At 34.9% G+C, this 23,122-nt stretch overlaps 2 protein-coding genes across 2 annotated transcripts in view; one reads left to right on the top strand and one right to left on the bottom strand.

Annotated features, from left to right (window-relative positions):
* The window catches only part of LOC114663763 (zinc finger protein 804A), a 699,900-nt gene that overhangs the window by 44,765 nt on the left and 632,013 nt on the right, over positions 1-23,122 (bottom strand). The window lies entirely within an intron of this gene.
* Positions 2,355-2,974, top strand: LOC114663878 (oxidation resistance protein 1-like). Its single transcript, XM_028817807.2, has one exon. The coding sequence runs from the start codon at positions 2,387-2,389 to the stop codon at positions 2,972-2,974; it is 588 nt and encodes a 195-aa protein (XP_028673640.2). The 5' UTR covers positions 2,355-2,386.

The following is a 23,122-nucleotide window of genomic DNA, read 5'->3' as shown; positions in this document are numbered from 1 at the left end:
ACAATACATCCTTCCTTCAACAGTAATTCAGCCGGTGGAAGACCTGACGGTGTTAACGCTTCTAGATATTCTATGGGATATTGTAAATTGATGTTTTCATCTTCTGCACGATCACCACCAACTGCTTTATCATAGTCTGTTGATATGCATTTAATCAATTTGCCATGTAACCGATCGATAATTTTCACGTTAATTCGTTTGACTTCATCATTTCTCTCTGCCATATTTAGATGAATGGGTGATTCTAAACTGGATCTTTGTAAGTGTGTGTGTGTTCATAAGTTAGCCCTTTAATGGATTGGTGTCTGTCCAGGTTAAGTGCCGGAATGCACCTGATGACCGTGGTCTTGTTTGAAAATAGTTGTAAGTAGGGCGTGACTTGAAAGAATCTCATGGTAAAAGTTTCCGTCTCACGTGACTTGCTTCCAAAAAGTCTTGTCTTGTCCCAAGATTTTTTTATTATTATAATAGAGAGATATATTTAAACATTTTTGCTTTGCGCTCTCCCCCATCATAACCTATTGTCTATGTAGGAGGAGTTTTAAATTCGTAAAAAATTTTGATCTCCGGTTTCAGCTATCTCAATGTTTTAGGGTCCCCCGATAGTGAAAACATTGATATCTCGATGGGTGTGTGTGTCTGTGTGTCTCAGTTTCTTGACAATGGTCTAGAGCTAAAATAGCTGGATGGAAAAATACCAAACTCAAAGCTTAAGCCTGTTATGAGATGACGATGCACTGACTAGTTTTTGAGCCAAATTGTGCAAAAGACAGAGGCACTCTAGAAGAACCAAATACTGTAATTCTGCAATAAATTATGAAGTCTTCTTGTCAAATGCTATCTTAATGACCTATTTTATGATCAGAATGTTCAACATCAGAGCAGTAAATAATTACTGAAATGTTATAGAAAAGTTTGGGTAACTTGGCTCCTATGGCACAAAGTCTACTGATGCTCATGTCCGAATTTCTTTCATTCATAAAAATGTTTTGAGAGTTAATTAATTTTCTAAATGCATTAACTACAGTATATACAAACTATACAGATTAATCCATTGCAAAGACTATGGTTAATACTACAGTGAACCTTGCAGAATCACAAAAAATGTTTCATTTAAAAATATAATTTAAGGCTTTTCTCTTTAGTTTACACTCTGCACTACTTTCTTTTGACACATAAAAGGCCTTTGATTGAATGCCCTGTTGCCTTCTTATGTAGGCTCTGAGCACAATGAGCTTTGGAAAAGGCTTCATCAATTTTCAAACTGCGATACTAGAATTCCAATAGCTACCATAGCTGCCCCTCCAATCCTTAACTCCAAGTGGTCCTTTAAGGTGTAGGCCATTCGCAGAACATCTTTATATTATATTTGGGAGCACAGCACATAGTATTTGCTTGGGAGACTCTTGTGGAGATTCCCATCACTCCTGGCTGATCTTCTTTTATAGTATATTTATAAAATAAAACTATACATATAGTTTTATTATATTTAATTATATATATATATATATATATATATATATATATATATATATATATATATATATATATATATATATATATATATATATGGTGCATAAAAAGCTTTGCTCCTTTCCAGATCCTGTTGTTGAGATGATTTGTGTTATTTAAATTTTAGAAAGTGTTTTATTTTGATGGCCTTGTAAAGCTTAATGATAGTTTTTACTATATATATATATATAAAAAGTTCAGTGCTCCAATCCACATCATTATGCTGCAAAAAATAGCAATTGAAATTAGTATTCAGTAAGCATTACCTTATGGAACAATGAAACACATTCAAAACAAAAAGCAATAAAAATCACACAGTCACTGCCAGAAGTAGTAAAAAAGCAAATAAAATGCTGATGTATAATGTATATTCAAGTGTATAGATGTGATCTCATGGCTGAATTTTAAACTGGATTTGCTTTTCAAGGTTCTGTTTGCTATACACTATGTCACCGGGATGAAGATGCAGTACTTGAATAGGAAAGAAAAAGCAGCAATACCTGATTAATTTTGGGATTAATGAAGACTGAAGGTGCTGCATGCTTTCATCAATGTAAGCTGAGAATACAAGTAACTATGATAGAAGTTTTTGGTATTTTGATGGTGATTCCAGATTTTATTTTTAAACAATATCAGCAGGAATAATAATTTGGTGTGGAGTTAGATGCCTGTTTGTTAAGTTCTATTGTAAAACACCAACAAAACACACCTCTCTTGACAACATTGTCTAATAATCACTAACATGGTTGAGTAGATACTAATGCGCTATGTGTGAAGGTATAAAAATAACTTTTAACTTATATGTTTATCTTGCAAAGGATATGTTATCATAGTGAAAGAAGAACTGCACCATCTTACTCACTTAAAGAAGATCATGAAAACTTCAAAAAAAGATGTGAATTCAACAAATGGACAGCCTGTTGATGCAGATTTGGAAACAGATATGTCAAGACCAAGTCTTAGTGAACCAAGCAACCTTCTTTTGCCAGAACAAACTGAAATACTTGCTAAGCATCTTCCACCAAGGACAGTTGGTTATCTCTGGACTCTGACATTCAGTGCTTCAAAACATGGCATGAGCATAAAAACACTGTACCGGGCAATGGCAGATCAGAACTCACCAGTTTTAATGGTTATAAAAAACAGTAATGGAGAGATATTTGGTGCTGTAGCATCTGAACCTTTTAAGGTTCAAACGTCGTACTATGGAACAGGAGAAACTTTTCTGTTTACCTTTTCTCCTGAGTTTAAAGTATTTAAGTGGACTAAGGATAACATGTTCTTCATAAAGGGGGATACAGACTCCTTAGGCTTTGGTGGTGGTGAGGGAGTGTTTGGTCTGTGGGTAGATGGAGATCTTTATCATGGGAGAAGCCATATGTGCAAAACATTTGGAAACCAGTCACTTTCCAAGGAAGAGGATTTTATTATTCAGGATATTGAAATCTGGACCTTCCAATAAAGAAAATGTAATTACTGAACATATTTATTTAATTTGCTGATAACACCAAATGTATTGATAACATGACTAACAACACAGTCACTTTCAACTAGAACTCACTTAATATACAATATGAAACTATTATGTTAATGTGTATTTGGTAAAGAACAGCATTTATAATATAATGTATAATATGGGTAGTTAATGCTAAAAAACAGCCACAATTATCATCTAGAAGTTCTAGGATGAGATTCCAGGGTTAAATTGTAATTGCTAATGTGAAAAGAATACAGTGTGGGGTCATAGGGAATATGTATATGATAGTGTGTTCTGAATTGCAGGCATGGTTTTACGTACTGTATATAAGGAATGATGTTCAAAAGATTTGAAAGTGATCGTACGAACAATGAGAAACTTTTATTAGTTTCATTCATTTAATTGTCATTTAATAGAAAACTGCATAAGGCAAGAGGTGGTATGGTGGTGCAATGGTGACCATTGCTGTCTCACATTATAGTAGTTATCAGTTCAATATCAACTTGGCATTTTTCACTTCCGCATGGGTTATCTCCAGTTTTACTGGTTTACTCCTACATTCTCATCCACTAGATTGACGAGGAACTCTAAACTGGGTAGCTGTGAATAACTGTGGATGGGATTATGCAAGTGTCTGGCCTGCAGTGGACTGGCACCCCATCTGGGTCTGGTTCCTGATTTCAGCCCAGTGTCGCTAGGATAGACATCTCATGATTCTATATTGGAAATATAATGTTTGGAAAATGCTATTTATTTATTGATCAATATGTCATCATCAGAAACCAATCTGCAAACTTATACCATACCAACTTTCATAATTAAAAATTTTTGTTTAAAAACAGTTTTCACATATTTAGAATCTGCCATGCTTTTAGTGATTCATTTTAATGAGTTTATATTGTGTTTGTTTCTCTTATAATTTGCAATAAATAAAATGTTATTCAAACCTGGCTTGATAATTGTTCCAACTGAAAGAATAAAATGTAACAGAAGACACAAAAATATCAAATGTTAATGTCATCACTGTAATTGAAATAAAACTAAACATAGAAAAAAACACCAACTGAAAATAGCTTAAAGCAAAAAATAGATTACAGTTGCATAGCGAAATGAAAGTCTAACTACTAGGACTTCCACAACTATTGATGATGTTCATGCTATATGACTGTTTTTCAGTGCTGACATCCTCATAGTTTCCAATACAAACCCATTACTTTTACGCTATGTTCACATTATCTGGCTCAAATCTGATTTTTGCCTTAATGTGACATAAATCTAATGTTTTCATGGCTGTGCCAACACAGAAATCTGATCTTTTCAAATCAGATTTGTGTCACTTTCATATGCGGTCATAGATGGGATATGTATTCAATTCATTGCCATGCGACATGAACGGGAATGGACAGATCGGAATGTATGTGTTTTTTTTTGCCTAACACATGTCGTCATCAGCCAGCACTTGCAGTGTGGCAAAACATCAACGGAGGAGAGCTCTTGCTGCTGTCTCTTGGTGCAGCTGTGCCAGCAATAGCTACGAAAACAGCAAAAGCTGGCTCTCTGGCCTCTTTTCGCTTTCTCAAACTAATCGGGTACAGCTGACAAACTGTTTGCCATCCTCCACAGCAAAATGGGATGAATACACCAGCTACTAGCATGTCCATTTTGTCAGTTTTAATACCACGAGTCGTCTCTCAATTATGATGGTTTTTGTATTTGATTGTGCAGATGACTCGTGCACATTCAGAGGACAGATGTGGTCAGATTACAGTTAGATAAAGGACACTTACTTATGAATGTGAACCATCAAGATAGGCAAATGCGATCTGAACAAAAAATTGTAATTGAGCAATGCAGCTTGCAATATGAACGTGGCCTTTTATTACTTTTATACTCTGACATTCTGAAAGATAACAATCATTTGCTTTTAACATTGAGTGTACTGCATACTTGTCAGAGCCCTTTAAAAGTATTCATAATTTGATAAATCATAATTAATGTTGTAACAGAATAAACTGAATACACTCGCTACTGTTTGCCCAAATAAATTTAACTAACAAATATGTAATACTCATTATCAGCTCAGTTTGCAGAGTAGCAGATAAGCATGACCTCACAGCAAAACTTCTAGTATTAAAGTCATACTTATACAGTAGTTAAAAAATAAGTCTTAAAAGTACATGAGGTTTTGATTGCCCTTCATACATCCGCATGTTCCATTTTTTTCAATATGCTTTGAATATCTTGCTCAGAAATAACATCATAAATATAACTGCATTACTGCGGTCAGATTGGGACAGTACATACATTTTACTGTGAATTTAAGGATTTTGGCAACCCCCTAACACATAGGTTTCATAATTTATGCTGATCTGCGGTGATTTATAACACTAAAAACATTGTAAACATGATATTAACATCAGTTGTTAATTTACTAGGGGTTACCGAAATACATTGTACCTAAAGTTGCATCTTTGTAAATTCTTCATAATCTTTATGCTCCCTGACCCACTCACTGCTTCTTAAATTGACTACCTCTCCAGCCAACTGCAGTGATACAGCACATTACATTCACGTCCTGACAATTCTTTGAACATTTAGTATACTAAGATTTATACTTGAGATGATATGAATTTTCAATATGAAATGCACAAATATGAAAATTTTATACAGATAAATTCAGAAAATGTAAATTATAAGTGCTGTTAATAATTATAAGTTAATAATTTACTTCTATGTTCTTTAACAGATCTGAAGAATCTGTGTTGTAAGTAGTTATGGAGAAAAGCAGCACAAAAGAAAAAGGAGGGACAAAAATTGGGGGCCTTGTACATCTTGGGAGAGACACTACCTCTGCAATAAAGAAAATCTCCTTCTGAAGAATATCTGTTGAGTTCTGTGTCTGTGTCTCCAATCGCCTCCTCATGCACCTCAACACTCTCACATTACTTGTTAAATCATTTCAGCTATAACTGATGTCCCTTCATACTGAAAGCCTCTCACAGCCCAATCAAATCTGCCATAATAGGTCTCTGCAGAGAATGTACAGGTGATCAGCAACCACTAAGGACTTTCACAGATATTGTGGCATAGTGACCAGGGAGTATCAGGAAGACTCATCTGCGGACAAATTTGGTAGTGTGTCAGAAGGCAAGAAATGGTGAGACTGCTGATGGGTAACTACTGCATAGTTGCTGACATCTATAACTAACCTCCAGATGACAAAGAACAACTCAAAGCAGTACATCAACAAAATCAGTGTATGGTGTAATTCAAGGTATAGGCACAGCCATATGGAAACTTACTGTCACTGTCACCATAAAGTGCTGGGGGGCTGCCAATTTTCACCATTACCTAACTATGTCGTGAGAGCTGTATGGGGATGCCAAAGAAGACGAGGACGTACAGATGGTGTGAAATTTCCTGATCTTCGGGCAGATTGGGACAGAGAATGGATGTTATGCAGGCTTTCAACACTACTGCTTTAACATAATAATTTTGCTTTGTTCACTAGTTTCTAATTAAAATACTTTTTAGATTTCATTCATTTTAAGTTATTCCGTACATCCTCAAGAAATATACACCATGCACCATACGGAGTGTGGAGTTTTTCAAAGCATAACAGAACTTATTTACTTCTTTTAAGAGCTGTGAAAAAAATATTCAGAATATAAAATATATATGTATATACAGTATATATACACATACAGTATATATGTATATATATATATATATATATATATATATATATATATATATATATATATATATATATATATCATGATTGTCTAGTTGGCACCCTGCCCAGGATTGGTTCCTGCCTTGTGCCCTGTGTTGGTTGGGATTGGCTCCAGCAGACCCCCGTGACCCTGTGTTCGGATTCAGCGGGTTGGAAAATGGATGGATGATTGTCTATTTTCCCATCCCAGTTTTTGAAAAGGCCACCAGAACTCTAACATTACCACTCCCTTGTCATCTAAAAACAAGCTAAACAAAGTATGCTTTTCTTTTAGAGTATGTTATTTATTTTACAGTATGTTCATCTTCAAAACCATGCATGTGATTTTGTGCTTATTTATGAGCTTTGCCTCATTTGGTTAACGAATTATAATATTGCTAGCTCCAGTACCTGTTGAAGACAAGAATAATTAAAAAAATATTTTCTTTCTCTTGCCCAACGTGTACCCTTAGTGCCTTTCTTCTGTATTTGTGTGTATGTGAACATCTCTTTTAAGCGCATTTCAGAAAAGCCTGTTTCTCAGACTCTGTTATTATTTTCGAGGAGACTGTCTTGCCGTCTGTCCAGTTTTGTACTTTCCATTTTTGAAAGATACTCTCTCTCAACATGTGGCTTTACTCCTCCTCGTTCATCTCACACTTCCTCTTTTGTCAACTAAAGCCAAACTGAATAATCAGATTTCTCTGAGAATCCAGACACACAGACCTTGTTTTATTATAAGCAAATTATAAGCAATCCATCAGTATTTATTGATAATTGACAATGATAATCCCAATGAGTATCAAATGGTTCTGTACCAACAACTTTTATGTTGAGTCCCAGTACTGATGTACATCTCTCATTCGTTTGCAGTGTTATTCACCTTATACTATATGACATAAAGGACTCATTACATTACTTTAAATTAATAATTATCAAATATTCAGAACTATAATGTCTCCCATAAAAACTACGGTTTGATAGATGGTATATACTAAAGCTGGAGTCAGATTGTGAAAATGTTGTTTTATTTTTTTAAACAAATCCACAAATGGACATAAACATTACACATATAGAAATGTCAATTATGATATGGATTGTAATTTTACTGCTGAAAATTAAAAAATATCTAACAAAACAAAACATGTAATATGTTGAGAAATACAAGATGGAAGGAAAACTCAAATCCATGTAGTTGAAAGGGTACTGTGAAATTTATTGGGCAGGAAATATGTAAATTTAATGCCCTTCAATAAGTTTGTATCGCCTGATGCAGGTGGAACTTAAGTGGGACATCTTTATGAGGACGACTCTACTGTGGAAGAGAACATATCTACAAGCTCTAAAGAAGCTTGTCATCAGGAGTTACCAAAATTATACCTGATAACATTTTAACGTACAGATGAGTCTTTTTGTTGTTTTTTGTAAGCGTCCACAAAGTTTAATTCCAGTAGCTGCTCACATTTGTCACTGACCTCTTTTTTTCTATACTCTTTTGTCTTTGAAACCTTTTGTTGGTACATCAAATATGATTTTTTTTTTTTGCTTTGAAGATCTTGGTGTTCTCTCTTTGCTGCCCTTAGATTTCAATTTGCTTCAATAAAACTGCACACTTCATGAAAAGGATTCGACCTCCGAATCCCATTATACATATTGACATTGTGGAAACAGGCACGTTTCTTTAAATTGTTTTCTTTAACTTTCATGATGACAGAATTTGTTTCTGGTAATGTTTTACTGTGAAGCCTAGTGGGTAAGGATTTGACATGTAAACCCCAAGAGCATGTATTCACGCAACCAGCTTATGGCCCATGTGGTGTAAAAGTACATTTAAAAAGTCATTTCTGTGTGGTTTCAGGAAATTAGTAAATGTCACTCTAATCATGGAATGTTTCATATATTTGTTTAATCATTTCTTTAAATACATATTTTTCTAACTATACTATTAAGACATTAAGTCTTTTTTTTAAAAATAACAAGGATTCTAAATTTTAAATGTAGATTATAGCCAATAAACAAATATTAGCCCTATTTGTAAAGAAAGGTGACAGGCAGGTAAAGAACCTTCAGTTTCAAAATGGTCTACAGCCAAGTGAGGCTTCCAGCTCACAGCAACCTTTAGCACAAATCTGCTAATTACGCTGACTGCACACCACACGCAGACAAATATGTAATAATGTATAATGTATTATAAAAGGTTTAAGGAATATGCAATGGTTGATTTTGAAAATAATGAATATTGTCCTTGTATTATTTTATCCTTTTGTAACAAAGAAGTATTTTTGAAATCACAATGTAATACTTAGAAAAGCTTTACATAATTGAAATATGTTGGTTTAACTTCTACAGTTGCATCTTTCCTGAACACTTAGTTTTTTTGACTGTAAAAATATGTAGCTTTAACTGGCAGCACATGTCCCTGGTGTCATTTAATATTAAAACACTTCATTGTGCGTAGCACTCTACTCTGCCATCTTAGATAAATATCTAGCTTGCACTCTGAATTATTACTGTGAAAATTTGACAGAAGACACTGAAGAGCGACTCAGTCTTCAGAGTTTTGCACAATCACACTGTGCCCAACTTTCCCCAGGTCATGTGTCACATATGGGTGTTTAAAAGCACACTCTTCTACACACACTGGAGATGATCTCAAGGTGAGAGGGGAGAATGAAGGCAGCATGTTGAATATTGAATTAAACACCGAGTGAGCTAGAAATCTATGGAATACCTGAATAAACAAGTGGCCCTATCATTGAAAGGATGTCTGTGAATTTCAAATACTGTACAGTAGTATTAATGGCTGCATTTTCATTTATTCACAACGCAGTTGATCAGAACAAATATCTTTCTGAAAATTATAGTTTTACTCTGGATTATTATTTGATCCAAGTTATCATATACCATAAGTACAGGAAGTAAGGTTCTTGTATTAAAAAGTGTCCTCTATATACTCTATACATACATTCACATTTTATAGTACCCAGTCTTACGGTGTTACAGCGTGATTCATCCAAATGAAGTTATTCTTAATTACTAATATAGCAAGTCTACCTTTTAAAGCACTGACAAATAATAGATACCGGTACTTAACTAGATTACAATTCGCTACCTGATACTACTACAGTTCACTAAAGTACTTAAAGTATGACTTATTAAAACAATGTTCTTATCTCTTCATTATTAAGAGTAGCATCATGGCAAAGAGGAAGTGTTGCTGCCTCATGAATCCTATAGCTGGTCTGTGTGTAGTTTGAAAGTCCTCTCTCTGTCAGTGTGGCTTTCTATATTTTTTAATAATGGATGTGTTAGGTTAATTGAGAGTTCTAAAATTACCCTCTTAGGGAGCGTGAAGCTGTGGGGTGCAATGGACTGACAACCCTAACTAGGATGTGTGTACTTCTTGTACCTCATGTTGCCAAGATAGGCTGTAAACTGGTTTGAAAATGTTAAGTTATCGCTCTATTATCTGCTAAGCTAATTTCCATCCATCCATCCATCCATTATCCAACCCGCTATATCCTAACTACTGGGTCACAGGGGTCTGCTGGAGCCAATTCCAGCCAACACAGGCAGGAAACAAACCCTGGGCAGGGCGCCAGCCAACCACAGTGTTAAACTAATTTGATTTTTAAAAATTTTCCCAGAGAGTCAGTTTTTAAGCACTTTGACAAGACAGGATATTTTGTTTAATTAAATATTTGTTGATAATGGCACGGAGGCATAATAGTTAGCACTGCTGCCTCAATCTGGTTTTGGTATTAACATATTTCATTTTTTTTCATTTTGATAAAAATGTAACATTTTGCAGGAAACATAACACTAAGTTGGGTTAAGCTCTGTTATGTTTTTTTGCTCTTTTTTCTCTGCAAGAGCTTACTTAATTTTAGATCCTACTCACACCTGTCCGTGTTGGTATATGTGAGCAAAGCAAATCCTACTTGACTTGCTTATTCAGCTTTCATAATTTAACTCAGTTTCTGGATTGTAATATGAATTATTCAGGGTTTTTAATACTATGTACTGTCTTATGCAGTTGGTCTGCCTCTTACAGCTACAAAATATTGACTAAGTGGCATGTCTGAAAAGGTTCTGTGACAATACTCTTTAATTTATTCAGTGGTGTTCTGGAAAGGTTGATTGGCTGATGTATTAAACAAAAAAGTGGACTATATAAAAGTGAAAGACACACATTTTAGCTTCTCACTGTATTGATTCAGGCACAGAGACTCAATGGAATGTCAGTCATGGCAGCGTTTGATACTTGCATAGGAGAAAAGAAGATAAACCATAAAAATAATTGCCTTTTATGACAGTCATAACTGTAATGCTGCATATTTTTACATCATCATAAACATCATGGCTGTACATCGATCCATTGATGATGCTGTCATCATAAGTAAATTATGAAAAAGTTCACAAGTACTAGCAATGATTTTTAAATGACAGAAAATGTTTTTTTTTAGTTTGTTAGAATTCTTATTTTAATTGTGGCAAAATGAACACTTTCTCATTTTTTAAACAAGTCAGAAAATGAATGCATGAACTTCTGGGGTTGGATTAAGTGTGTAGAGAGTAGTAACATTTTTCATTATTAATTATTTAGTAACAGGGATGTGTGTGATGTGTAGAGGTTTGCTCACACTGCCGCACTGCTGTTTTTACAGGTAGCACACCCCAAGGTACAAGCTGAGGGCAGGTGGTCACACACACGTGATTCTGGGGTTTCAATAGCTTGCACTGACTACTGAGGATCTGTTTGCTGACTTGTAAAATAAGAAAATATTGTATTACAAAATATACACGTTGAAGTGACCAAATGCATGCTAAATATGAAACAGTAAACCAACCTGTAAAAAGTTTGAATTAGTGTAAGATTCCCTAATTTGGTGTTTTCATAAGAAATGTAATGATTTATTTCATGAGGTGGAAGTACTGTACATAATTAACAGGAATATTTTAAATTATAAAATGTGTGCTGCAATTTCATTTCTAAATATTCTGAATTGCGATAGAAATTTGTTATTTGTCATCCTCTGATAGAGGTTCAAAAAAGGGCTAAATCCCTAGTAAAGCATCAAAAAAAAAAAAATAACATCGTGTTCATAATCACCGAAATAGTGTGAAACGATACTCCACATGCTCATATTTGAAAATTATAACTTTTAACCTTCGGGGAGTTGCTCTTAGAGGCCTAGAACCACTGGTAAAGAATAAAAATATAAAAAATATTATATTTGTTACTGATGCTCCGATCAAGTTTTTTAAGGCTGATACGGATCACCAATTTCATGTTACTTGGCCAATTCTGATTTTTTTTCCTTTTATTCCTTTAAAAAACTTTTTGTACTAAGCTCCTGCATAACCAGAAGCCTTATGCCTGACATTAAATTGAATTTTTATAATTAACTATAGACCACAGGTGTTAACTTCTTAATTTTTATTCACTAAAAGAAATTCTGTAAGCTTATTGCTCAGTAACTATAAAAATACTAAAATAAATAACATTTCCTTAAAATACATACTTATTAACTAATAAAAAAAATATATGTATACATAATACATATGGCATAAAAGAAAATAAATTGCATTTTATAATTACAAGCTGTCATATTGCTATTTTTTCTGTAACGTACATATCTGAAACAAGGTTTAATTAAAAAAAGTAGTTTTCACCATTTCACTAACAACAAAAAAATTATATATATTCTTACGCAATCAATTAATTGATATTGGCAATTAGACACTGCATAAGTGTAAATAAAAATGCTCTTATAGGTTTTAATCCTTTTAATTGCACTACAGTTTTTTATTTGCTGTTAAAATATGCATTTAATACATTTATACAGGTGTTTTTTGTTCTTCAATGTGTAAGCTAGACATTCGTAATTCTTGAGGTGCAATAAATACATGTATGGATAAACACCACAAATCTTTAAAAGATAGATAGATAGATAGATAGATAGATAGATAGATAGATAGATAGATAGATAGATAGATAGATAGATAGATAGATAGATAGATAGATACTTTATTAATCCCAATGGGAAATTCAAAAGGCCATAAATGTATCAAATGTTCGTTAGATTTTTATCAAGGAAACACAAGACTATACATAAAAAATACAGTTTGCTGTTAAGCTAACAAGCCTATTGCTTACTAAGTGATTTCAAATTTGACGTTATCTTTTATTATTGCAATTGAAAATGCAAGCTGTTGCACTTATATTTTAGTATCTATCTATCTATCTATCTATCTATCTATCTATCTATCTATCTATCTATCTATCTATCTATCTATCTATCTATCTATCTATCTATCTATCTATCTATCTATCTATCTATCTATCTTATAACAAGCTTACAATCCAAACTAAAACAGTGTCCATTTTAATTAATGGACATAATCAAAAGGTCTGAAATCAACAGCTTTTCTTGCTGTAGTTCTAATTGTGCAGAATGACTTCTCTGATTCCCAGTTTATTAGGCTAATATTGTAATAGTGTCTTTGCTTTCAGGGAAAACTGTCCACTGTAGGAAGTTTAAAAAAAAAAGAAAAAAGACACGTGTTGACTGAAAAGATCGTTTTTTGTGATCTGACAATTTATTGAAAACTGGTTCAGATTGGAGGTTGATTGATCGAAGCATCCCTGATATTTGTACTCAACAACCTCGAAACAGCATAAAACAACACTCCACATGCCTATATTACAGATACCAAATTTTTCAAAGATTTGTGAAAAAGTTTAAATTTGACCATTCGTATCCTAGAAGGGTGAACTCCTGGATTTGGTTTACGCGGCATGCACAACTTCAAGTCCTTCTGATCATTTTTTGCTGAAGACTCCATTTGGTTAACTCTTTATCATAACATTTCCTACTACACAAGATATTGTTAAAAAATGGCCTAAAAATATTTTTTTCAGGTCTAGATGGACAGAAATAGGGGAGAAACCCCAAAAATGTCAATATCATGCTTAACTAGAGATTGAGACAATTAAACAGTATGTCATATATGGGAGTTTTCTAGTATAATTGAGTCATGAGGTACTGGACAAAAAAACAAATGATTTCAGAGTGTTCATAAGCAATTCTTATGAACACAACTGGAGTTGTAGAGAATGTTTCTCTGTTTCTTGTATGGATGGGCTTCGTGCAAGTGAGGCAGATGCTTAGGGTTGAATTATCGTATTTTTTGCTTATTAACATATTTGCATTAGCTGTGGCCATAAGGAAAATGTTTGAGAAACAAAGTGCCCTTTGTTGGAGATTTATTTTAGTAATATGTGCATCCATTGCCAACCACCCCTTAAACTCCTCCTATCATGTCAGTCCACATACTGCTACTATAACCAAATAGCAAACAGTTCAGGTTTCCTGCCCACCTGGTCCTGGGTTAAAACAGAAAATTATGAGGGAGTAACATGTATTTTCAAGATATTATTAACTGCAGTAGATGTTGAAAGCAAAGTTGTCGATGCGTCTTGCATTTTCAGAAACATGAATAACAGATTATCATTATAATACCCTACATAACTCCTTGGTCAGGACTGTACAAATAACTGTTTGCATTTCATATTATTCTTGTTGTTTTTTGCTAATTAGTAACTATGATGCTGCATATTGCTAGACACATGGTTCAAGTGCTATATTATCCATAATGTCACCCTGGTAATGTTTTAAAAGATCAAATCATGGTTTTAAGTGTGTCTAAACTGTGCAAGTAAAGAGAACACTTTGCAAAAAAGACTTAATGTGTGGGCAAAATTATTTGGTTTAGAATCAGGCGATGACTTAGCTTAGTGTTTAGTTACTTTGAAGTTTTGTGTTGTTCTGTGGAATTTGGTTGCTGATCACTTCTCCCAGTGCAACAGCCTCTTGATCAAGTGACAATCCCACTGATATGTCCTTAAAAACAGGCTGTCTCTCTCCCATAAATCTTTCAATTTTTATAGAAAGTTAATTTTGGCTATGACAGCCACCAGCTGCACCATAAAAATAAAGAAATTCATATTTTCATTATCCTCATATTTTGATTTGTACCATACTTCTCTGATCTGTTATGGATGAACTGTATAGAATGCTGTATCCAACATTTTGGTGAAAGTGGTTTATTGATGGAGTTCATAAGCTTTCAAAGAAAACAATTTTGAACACATAATAGTTTAGTCTTCTTAGCAGCTAAGAATTAGATTTTGCATTTGCTTTTTGAGGTGCACTCACTCCAAAAAAAAAAAAAATAAAGCACAGAGAAATTAACTGAGTCACAATACAGACTGCACTAGTTATTCTGCCTTATCAGCTATTTTAAATTCATCAACTTCTTCCCTTAGGAAGCAGGCAAATAATCGGGACTGTCTGCAATTAAGTTTCAAATGGCAGAGCAGTAGGTACTATATTAAAAAAACAATAATAAACACTATACTAGCAAGCTTAATGGTCCAATCAAAGTAAATTGTAAAATGCAAGCAGTGCATCATTAATACATGTACTCTTAGTGAATTTCATAAGAACAAAAACAGAAACCAAAGTGTAACAAATCTAATACATCATGATAGTGTAAATCCTATACAGATGTTATAGGTAATTATAGTCCATTGAGGTGATAATAATGTCAAAGATCCTTTATAATAATTAGGGTCCTCAAGGCAGGGAAAACAGGGCACCCTATTGCTTAATAATAAAAATATTAGGTCTGCTAATGTGTTTTGAGCATAACTTGTCTTGAAAATTGTAGTTTATCTTTCAACAGAACACAGATTTTGCAAATTTATTGAACTGAATACAATAAACAAATAATAAACAATGATAATTCTTGTCATTTGTAAAGCCCGTTTGGAACAGTCACTTGAAACAAAACACTCCCCAGAGTCCAGAATACCACATTATTTCTGAATGACGATATGAATATATTAGCATGGTGATGTGGTTGTACTTGTTGTGCATTTATAAAAATGTATTATTTAATTAAAAGTTAGCTGTAAGAGAAGCACAGTGCTACACTGTACCAAAATAACCAAATAGGAACTTTGCCTGAAGTCTACCTTTATAAAATAAAAACACACTACAACATTATACATACTGCGTTGGGTTCACTGCTGTTTCCAGTACTGTAATTTATAGAGCTCATATGGATTCATTCAGTAACAGATTACAAGAGGGTTAATAGAGTACAACTTCAACACACAACTTCTAGAACTGTACTCTGGTTGACAGTCTTCAAGGAAAATGACTTCCGTATGTAGCCTCAAGAGATAAGAAAACACATTCTACACCATTTATAACAAATAAAACATTTGCATTGTGTGCAAACCAAAAGTGTAGTGTTAACAAAATTTATGACTATAAAAAAGTATTCTCCAACTCCAAAAGCCAAACTGTAAAATATAACAAATATGTATACAATACAAGAACTGTTGGGGGGTTAAATCTAGGAAAACATGACCATTTTTTATTAATGGGCAGATTACAAGAAACAGAAGTGGTAAATTTCAGGAAGCTTTCATAAGAGGCTGCTCAGTTGGGAATACAGTAATCCCTCGCTATATCGCGCTTCGCCTTTCGCGGCTTCACTCCATCGCGGATTTTATATGTAAGCATATTTAAATATATATTGCAGATTTTTTGCTGGTTCGCGGATTTCTGCAGACAATGGGTCTTTTAATTTCTGGTACATGCTTCCTCAGTTGGTTTGCCCAGTTGATTTCATACAAGGGACGCTATTGGCAGATGGCTGAGAAGCTACCCAGCTTACTTTTCTCTCTCTCTTGCGCTGACTTTCTGTGATCCTGACGTAGGGGGATTGAGCAGGGGGGCTGTTCACACACCTAGACGATACGGACGCTCGTCTAAAAATGCTGAAAGATTATCTTCACGTTGCTATCTTTTGTGCAGCTGCTTCCTGAAACGACATGCTGCACAGTGCTTCGCATACTTAAAAGCTCGAAGGGCACGTATTGATTTTCTTTTGAAAAACAAACTCTGTCTCTCTCTATCTCTCTTTCTCTGCTCCTGACGGAGGGGGTGTGAGCTACCGCCTTCAACAGCTTTGTGCCGCGGTGCTTCGCATACTTAAAAGCCAAACAGCCCTATGAACTCCTTTGAAGAGGAAGATATGTTTGCATTCTTTTAATTGTGAGACGGAACTGTCATCTCTGTCTTGTCATGGAGCACAGTTTAAACTTTTGAAAAAGAGACAAATGTTTGTTTGCAGTGTTTGAATAACGTTCCTGTCTCTCTACAACCCCGTGTTTCTGCGCAAATCTGTGACCCAAGCATGACAATATAAAAATAACCATTTAAACATATGGTTTCTACTTCGCGGATTTTCTTATTTCGCGGGTGGCTCTGGAACGCAACCCCCGCGATTGAGGTGGGATTACTGTATGTCAAAGTTACCCATCCAACAATCTATCCAATAGAAGAGTACACTAATCAAATTAAAGTGTTATGGGGGTTGGAAGCTACCTTGGTATCACTGGGCTTATACTGGACTGAGCAACTGCCCATCACCGGGCATACCTCTCACACAAGGCTGGATTAGAGTCACCAATCACACGTCTGTAGATACGGGAGCACCCAAAGGAAAACTCACTTGAACTCAAGAAATACATACATACGTACTCCACACAGACAAGATTGGAACTCCCCACACTGTGAAGCTGCAATGTTATGTATTGCACTCCATGAAGAGTAGCTATACAAGAACAACAACAACAACAACATTTATTTATATAGCACATTTTCATACAAACAATGTAGCTCAAAGTGCTTTACATGACGAAGAAGGAGAAAAAAGACAAAATAAATAAGTACAATTAGGGAACACTAATTAACATAGAATAAAAGTAAGGTCCGATGGCCAGGGAGGACAGAAAGAACAAAAAAAAAACTCCAGACGGCTGGAGAAAAAAATAAAATCTGCAGGGGTTTCAGGCCATGAGACCGCCCAGCCTCCTCTAGGCATTCTACCTAACATAAATGACCTCAATCAGTCCTCATTGTATTCAGGGTTCTCATGGAAGAATTTGATGATGATGGTCATATGTACTTCTGGCCTTTAATCCATCAATGTACGGACATCACGGTTGTTTGATTAGGTGGTGGTGGAGGCGCAGATCGCCACCACAGAAAACCGGAAAAAGAACAGAAGAGAAAGTAGGGTTTAGTATGGATTTTGAAGCCACCATGAATAATAATGATAATTAATTGAATATGCAGAACATCAGGAATTAACTAAGATGAAGCTACGAGAAAGCCATGTTAAAGTAATGAGTTTTCAGCAGTGTTTTAAAGTGCTCCACTGTATAAGCCTGGCGAATTCCTATTGGCAAGCTATTCCAGATTTTAGGTGCATAACAGCAGAAGGCCGCCTCACCACTTCTTTTAAGTTTAGCTCTTGGAACTCTAAGTAGACACTCATTTGAAAATCTAAGGTTACGATTTGGAGTGTAAGGTGTCAGACATTCCGAAATATAAGATGGAGCGAAATTTTTTAAGGCTTTGTAAACCATAAGCAGGATTTTAAAGTCAATTCTAAATGACACAGGTAACCAGTGTACTGACATCAAAACTGGGGTGATGTACTTGGATTTTCGTGTCCGAGTTAAGATTCTAGCAGCTGCATTCTGCACTAGTTCCAATCAATTCATGTCTTTTTTGGGTAGTCCTGAAAGAAGTGCGTTACAGTAATCTCGCCGACTGAAAACAAAAGCATGAATTTTTCAGCATCTTTTAATGATATAAGAGGTCTAACTTTTGCTATATTTCTTAAGTGAAAAAATGCTGTCCTAGTAATCTGATTAATATGCGATTTAAAATTCAGGTCAGAGTCAATAGTTACCCCTAAATTCTTTACCTCCGTCTCAACTTTTAATCCTAATGCACCAAGTTTATTTCTAATAACCTCATTATATCCATTATTGCCAGTTACTAAAATTTCTGTTTTCTCTTTATTTAGTTTGAAAAAATTACTACTTATCCATTCGGAAACACAAGTGAGACATTGTGTCAGTGAATCAAGAGTGTCGGGTCGTCAGGTGCTGTTGATAAATACAGCTGTGTGTCATCGGCATAGCTGTGGTAGCTCACATTATGCCGTGAGATAATCTGACCTAACGGAAGCATTGCAAGATGTGCTGCAAATAATTTACTGTGCTGCAATGTTCTGTAAATGTGCTGCAAATAATTTACTGTACATAACAAATCCTGTGGACACAGTAAGATTTTTGTTAATTTTTCTGAGTTCTACATACATATGAAAATTAATTTTGATTACAAATTAACTAGTAATAAATAAATGTATTCAGTTGTAAAATGGGTGTTCTTCTTTATGTATATTTTTATTTAAGAATATATTCTAGAAAATTTTCCTAATGTCTATTTATTATCTGTCAATGCCAAATTATTACTTTGTAATTAGCTCACATTTTAATATCATTGGTCAAAGGTTTAGCATATGGGGTAGTTCTTTTGTACAGAAGGTGCATAGATCTGGGGCTTAATCCTAGTCCAAGCCCTCCTATGCATGGACTTTACACATTTTCTCTGTGTTTGTGAAGCCACCAGGGGGGACTTACCCTGTGGTCTGTATGTGGATCCCAATGCCCCAGTGCAGTGATGGGGTTACTGTGCTGTAAAAATTGGCACCATCCTTCATATGAGACCTTACTTAACCTGATGTCCTGACTCCCTGTGATCATCTTTCAAAAAGAGTAGGGTGTTTCCCGATGTCCTTGCTAAATTGTCCTGCACGGCCTGGTCATTCTGCCCCCCTAATCACCCCCAATCCCTTATTGGCTAACCACCTCTCTCTCACCCCTTCACCACATAATAGAGAATGTGTGGTAAGTGTACTGGCATAAAAAATGGCTGCTGTCACATTATCCAGGTGCATGTTGCAAATTGGTGGTGGGTGAAGTGACCTTAACCTTCCATATGTAAATTGGAATATAAATGCAATGTCTGTGTTAATTATTCTTTAAATACTATGTATTCTGTCTACATTCCAAAAAGATTGCAGGTTAAGTATATAGATTGTACTGAATTCAGTTAGTATAGGCATGTAACTTAGTGTGACCTGAATATAATTTGTGTTCTATGAAGTGTTGCTTATTGTCTTGCACCCATTGCTGTTACAATAATGCTATGTTACACTTTGTGTTTTCATAGAAACTAATGAATAAATTAATGAAATGTCATGTGTGATACAAAAATCAGTTCTGTATAATTCGAAAATTATTCCAGTGTTTTCATTGTCTTCTTCAGGTATAGCCACTTGCTTCCATATCTCAAAGATGAAATGGTTTTTAACTTTGTTTTTTGATTTTCAGTTGGGGTGTGTCTGTCGTGCAGCAGACTTTGATTCCAACTCATGTTTTTACTAATGTTTTTCATGACTGATATTTCCTCTTCCTCTCAGTATCATGACTATTTGTCTGTCCCCTATGTCTCTGTTAACTCTCAAAGAGAGAAAGAAAAAAAAAGATTCAGTTTTTGTTTTGCTTTTTCATTAAAAAAGCTATACAGGAGCAAATAAAGTATTGGAGAAAATATAAAAGGGATAGGAGCATTGTGAGGCTATATCATTCAGTATTTCTTCCTATTTTTTATAATAGAAAAATCCAAAATTTTCCTGTAGCATTATTCTAACTAGCACAATGTTGGTGTGACTCTTACTATGGGTTTCAGAATATTACTACCTGACATTTATTTTTCTGATATATGGTTGTGTTGAACAGTATCACAGAATTCAAATGAATCAATGTGGGCACTCTGCTCTCATCTACTGATGGAAACGCATTATTACAATTTCTGTGTAGGTGGAGAAATTCTACGTAACTCCTCGTCTTGGTCAATTACAGTTTCTGCCATGGTTTCAGGAGACATTAGTACAAACCACACAGTAAATATATTCTGAACTATATACCACAAGTGCACTATTAAGAAATTTAGGACTATTAAATCCAAAAAAGAAACTGTGAAATATAACCATAATATACAAATGCATTAAACTTTGAAGGGTTGAATCCGGGGGAAAAAAATAAATGGATTACATAATATAACGGTTTTATATGAATTAGTCTGTTCTGTGTTAGAAGAATTGTATAATTGACCTGCTCTGAAAGAGCAGTGTTCTAGCCCAGTGACAATATCATAGTGTAGACTATTATGTAATGGTCTGAATTTATATATATATATATATAATATATATATGATGGCGTTTTCATTTGATAGCCAAGACTCGGCCAACTCTCAACAGACACTTGGACATAAATCCAGCATATGCTAACTTAAGAAGAACATGTACATAATAAATAAACTATACAACCCCACCCCCTTGATCATAATGACTTAGTCACCTCCCCCCCTCCTTAATATGTTGCTATATATTGCCTTTGATTCTTGTAAGTCTAAGCATTAGCCTCTGATGAAGACCCCTGGTAGGGGTTGAAAGCTCAGGAATAAAAACTACTTTATGATACGTGATTAATTTTTTTCTCCCTTTGTGGATCTCCTGCTGCAAATATGCAAACCGTATCACAGACCTTCTCTTCCATATATATATATATATTGTGAAAGATAGAGGCACTGTCGACCCCTTGAACCCTCAGATCACACGTCAGACACCAGGTAAAAGTCCAAAGATGAATATTTATTATAATAATAAAGTGCACACAGCACCACCACTCCACTATACTCAATAACAAATCAATAATCAATAACACTCCACCACTCACAGACACGTTGCCATCCTTCCACCCAGCTCAGCTCGACGTCTGGGATTTCCCACAATCCTTTTATAGTCCTTGACCCTTGGCCTCTCTGTCCACGTGACTAGGAACACTTCCGGGTCAGAAAAAAATACATTTCTTCACCCCGGAAGCACGTAATTCCTCTTGTTCATGTGACTCTGACATACTTCCAGGGCGTAGGGAAAATAATTACTGCTCCTCCCTGCAGCGCCTTCTAGCGGCCCCCGTGGTATCCAGCAGGGTTGTAAAGGAAAACTCCAATGTCCATAATTCCCTGCTGGCATTCGGGGTACCTCCATACTGCAAGGAGAGCTCTACCTGGCGGCCTGGGTGTATTGGCCGGGATAAATGGCTGGCCACCTATCACAATATATATATATATTGTATATATATATATATATATATATATATTATGTTACAATGGAGTTTGTGAAGTTTTACTTTTCATACTTGTATGTATTTTCTGTTGTGTTTGTAATTAGGCAACATCCTTTTTATATTCCTCCATAAAGTTTGAGGAAAACCCTTAGTCCGTTGCGGTTCTCTAGTGGTTATTGTAATTGTGCGTGTTTGTGATTTCCTGGATATGTTGAACCTTTGCTCTGTTGTTTGACTCCACCTACTGGATTATACATTTGGGCTGGTTTGCCTTGGATTGCCTTTCCAGACAGCCCCAGCTGTGACTTTTGTGCTCTTTTCAGCTTCACTGTTTAACAGAGCCTTTTGTACAAAACTTTTTAATTTATAAAGATTCTTTGTTGTTCTCTTTATAACTAGCTGGGGTTAGACAGTTTTCCCCTCTTCCAGTGGGAATTTTGAGAATTTTTGTGACTTTCATGCTTTGGAACTCTTTAGTTCAAAACACTGTGAAGGCTGCTCCTCAATTATGGAGCCAGGCTGATCTTCATAGACTTCACAGGGGCACTGAAGTCTAGACTTTTGTTTAAGGTCTGATTTTGAGTTTTCAGAGCTGGCAAATCGTAATGGGCAAAATGGTATTTAAAGAAAGAAGTCAGGGAAACAAAGATGTCTTTGAAATGGTGTAGTGTTTCACCATCACCTAAAAATACAGGTAAAAATACCCTAAATAAAATAGCAATAATTAAGGTTTCTGGTTGTGATAGGCCCATAAAGTCTATGGACCACAAATTCAGAGTAACCTATGGTGGTCTCTGAGGCCATTGCACCATCAAGCCATGATCTGCTTAAAATGTTCTAGGCCTTCAAGACAGCCTTCAGGCTTCCTAAACTTTTAAATTTAGTGCAGAGACCTCCGTCTCCCATAGCTGCTATTGTATTTTTTTGTAATTCAGAAGATAATTAGGCCAGAAAATGATGAGATACACATGACCCTAAAATATCTTGGTTTTTGGATGGTTGTAAGAATAAAAAACACAGGGACTCCCCATGTGGTAAAGTAAAAGAATAAAATTATTAATTTTTTTTTTAACATGAATGTTAGTGTCACAGTCACTCAGCATAAAAAAAGACAGGCTATAATTTCATACAAAGTATGCAGACTATATTTTAAATAATCAAGAATAATAAAAATGAGTACAAAAACAAAAATTAACCTGAAAAAAATATTCTCATCAGCCAGTAATTGAATAATTGATATTAATAATTTTAATAATAATTTAAACCGTTTTTTACATGAACTACAGTT

This window comes from Erpetoichthys calabaricus, chromosome 13, assembly GCF_900747795.2.
Source record: "Erpetoichthys calabaricus chromosome 13, fErpCal1.3, whole genome shotgun sequence".
NCBI classification, from domain to species: domain Eukaryota; kingdom Metazoa; phylum Chordata; class Cladistia; order Polypteriformes; family Polypteridae; genus Erpetoichthys; species Erpetoichthys calabaricus.
The sequence above is the reverse complement of the archived record's forward strand: the minus strand, read 5'-3'. Positions and strand labels throughout refer to the sequence as shown.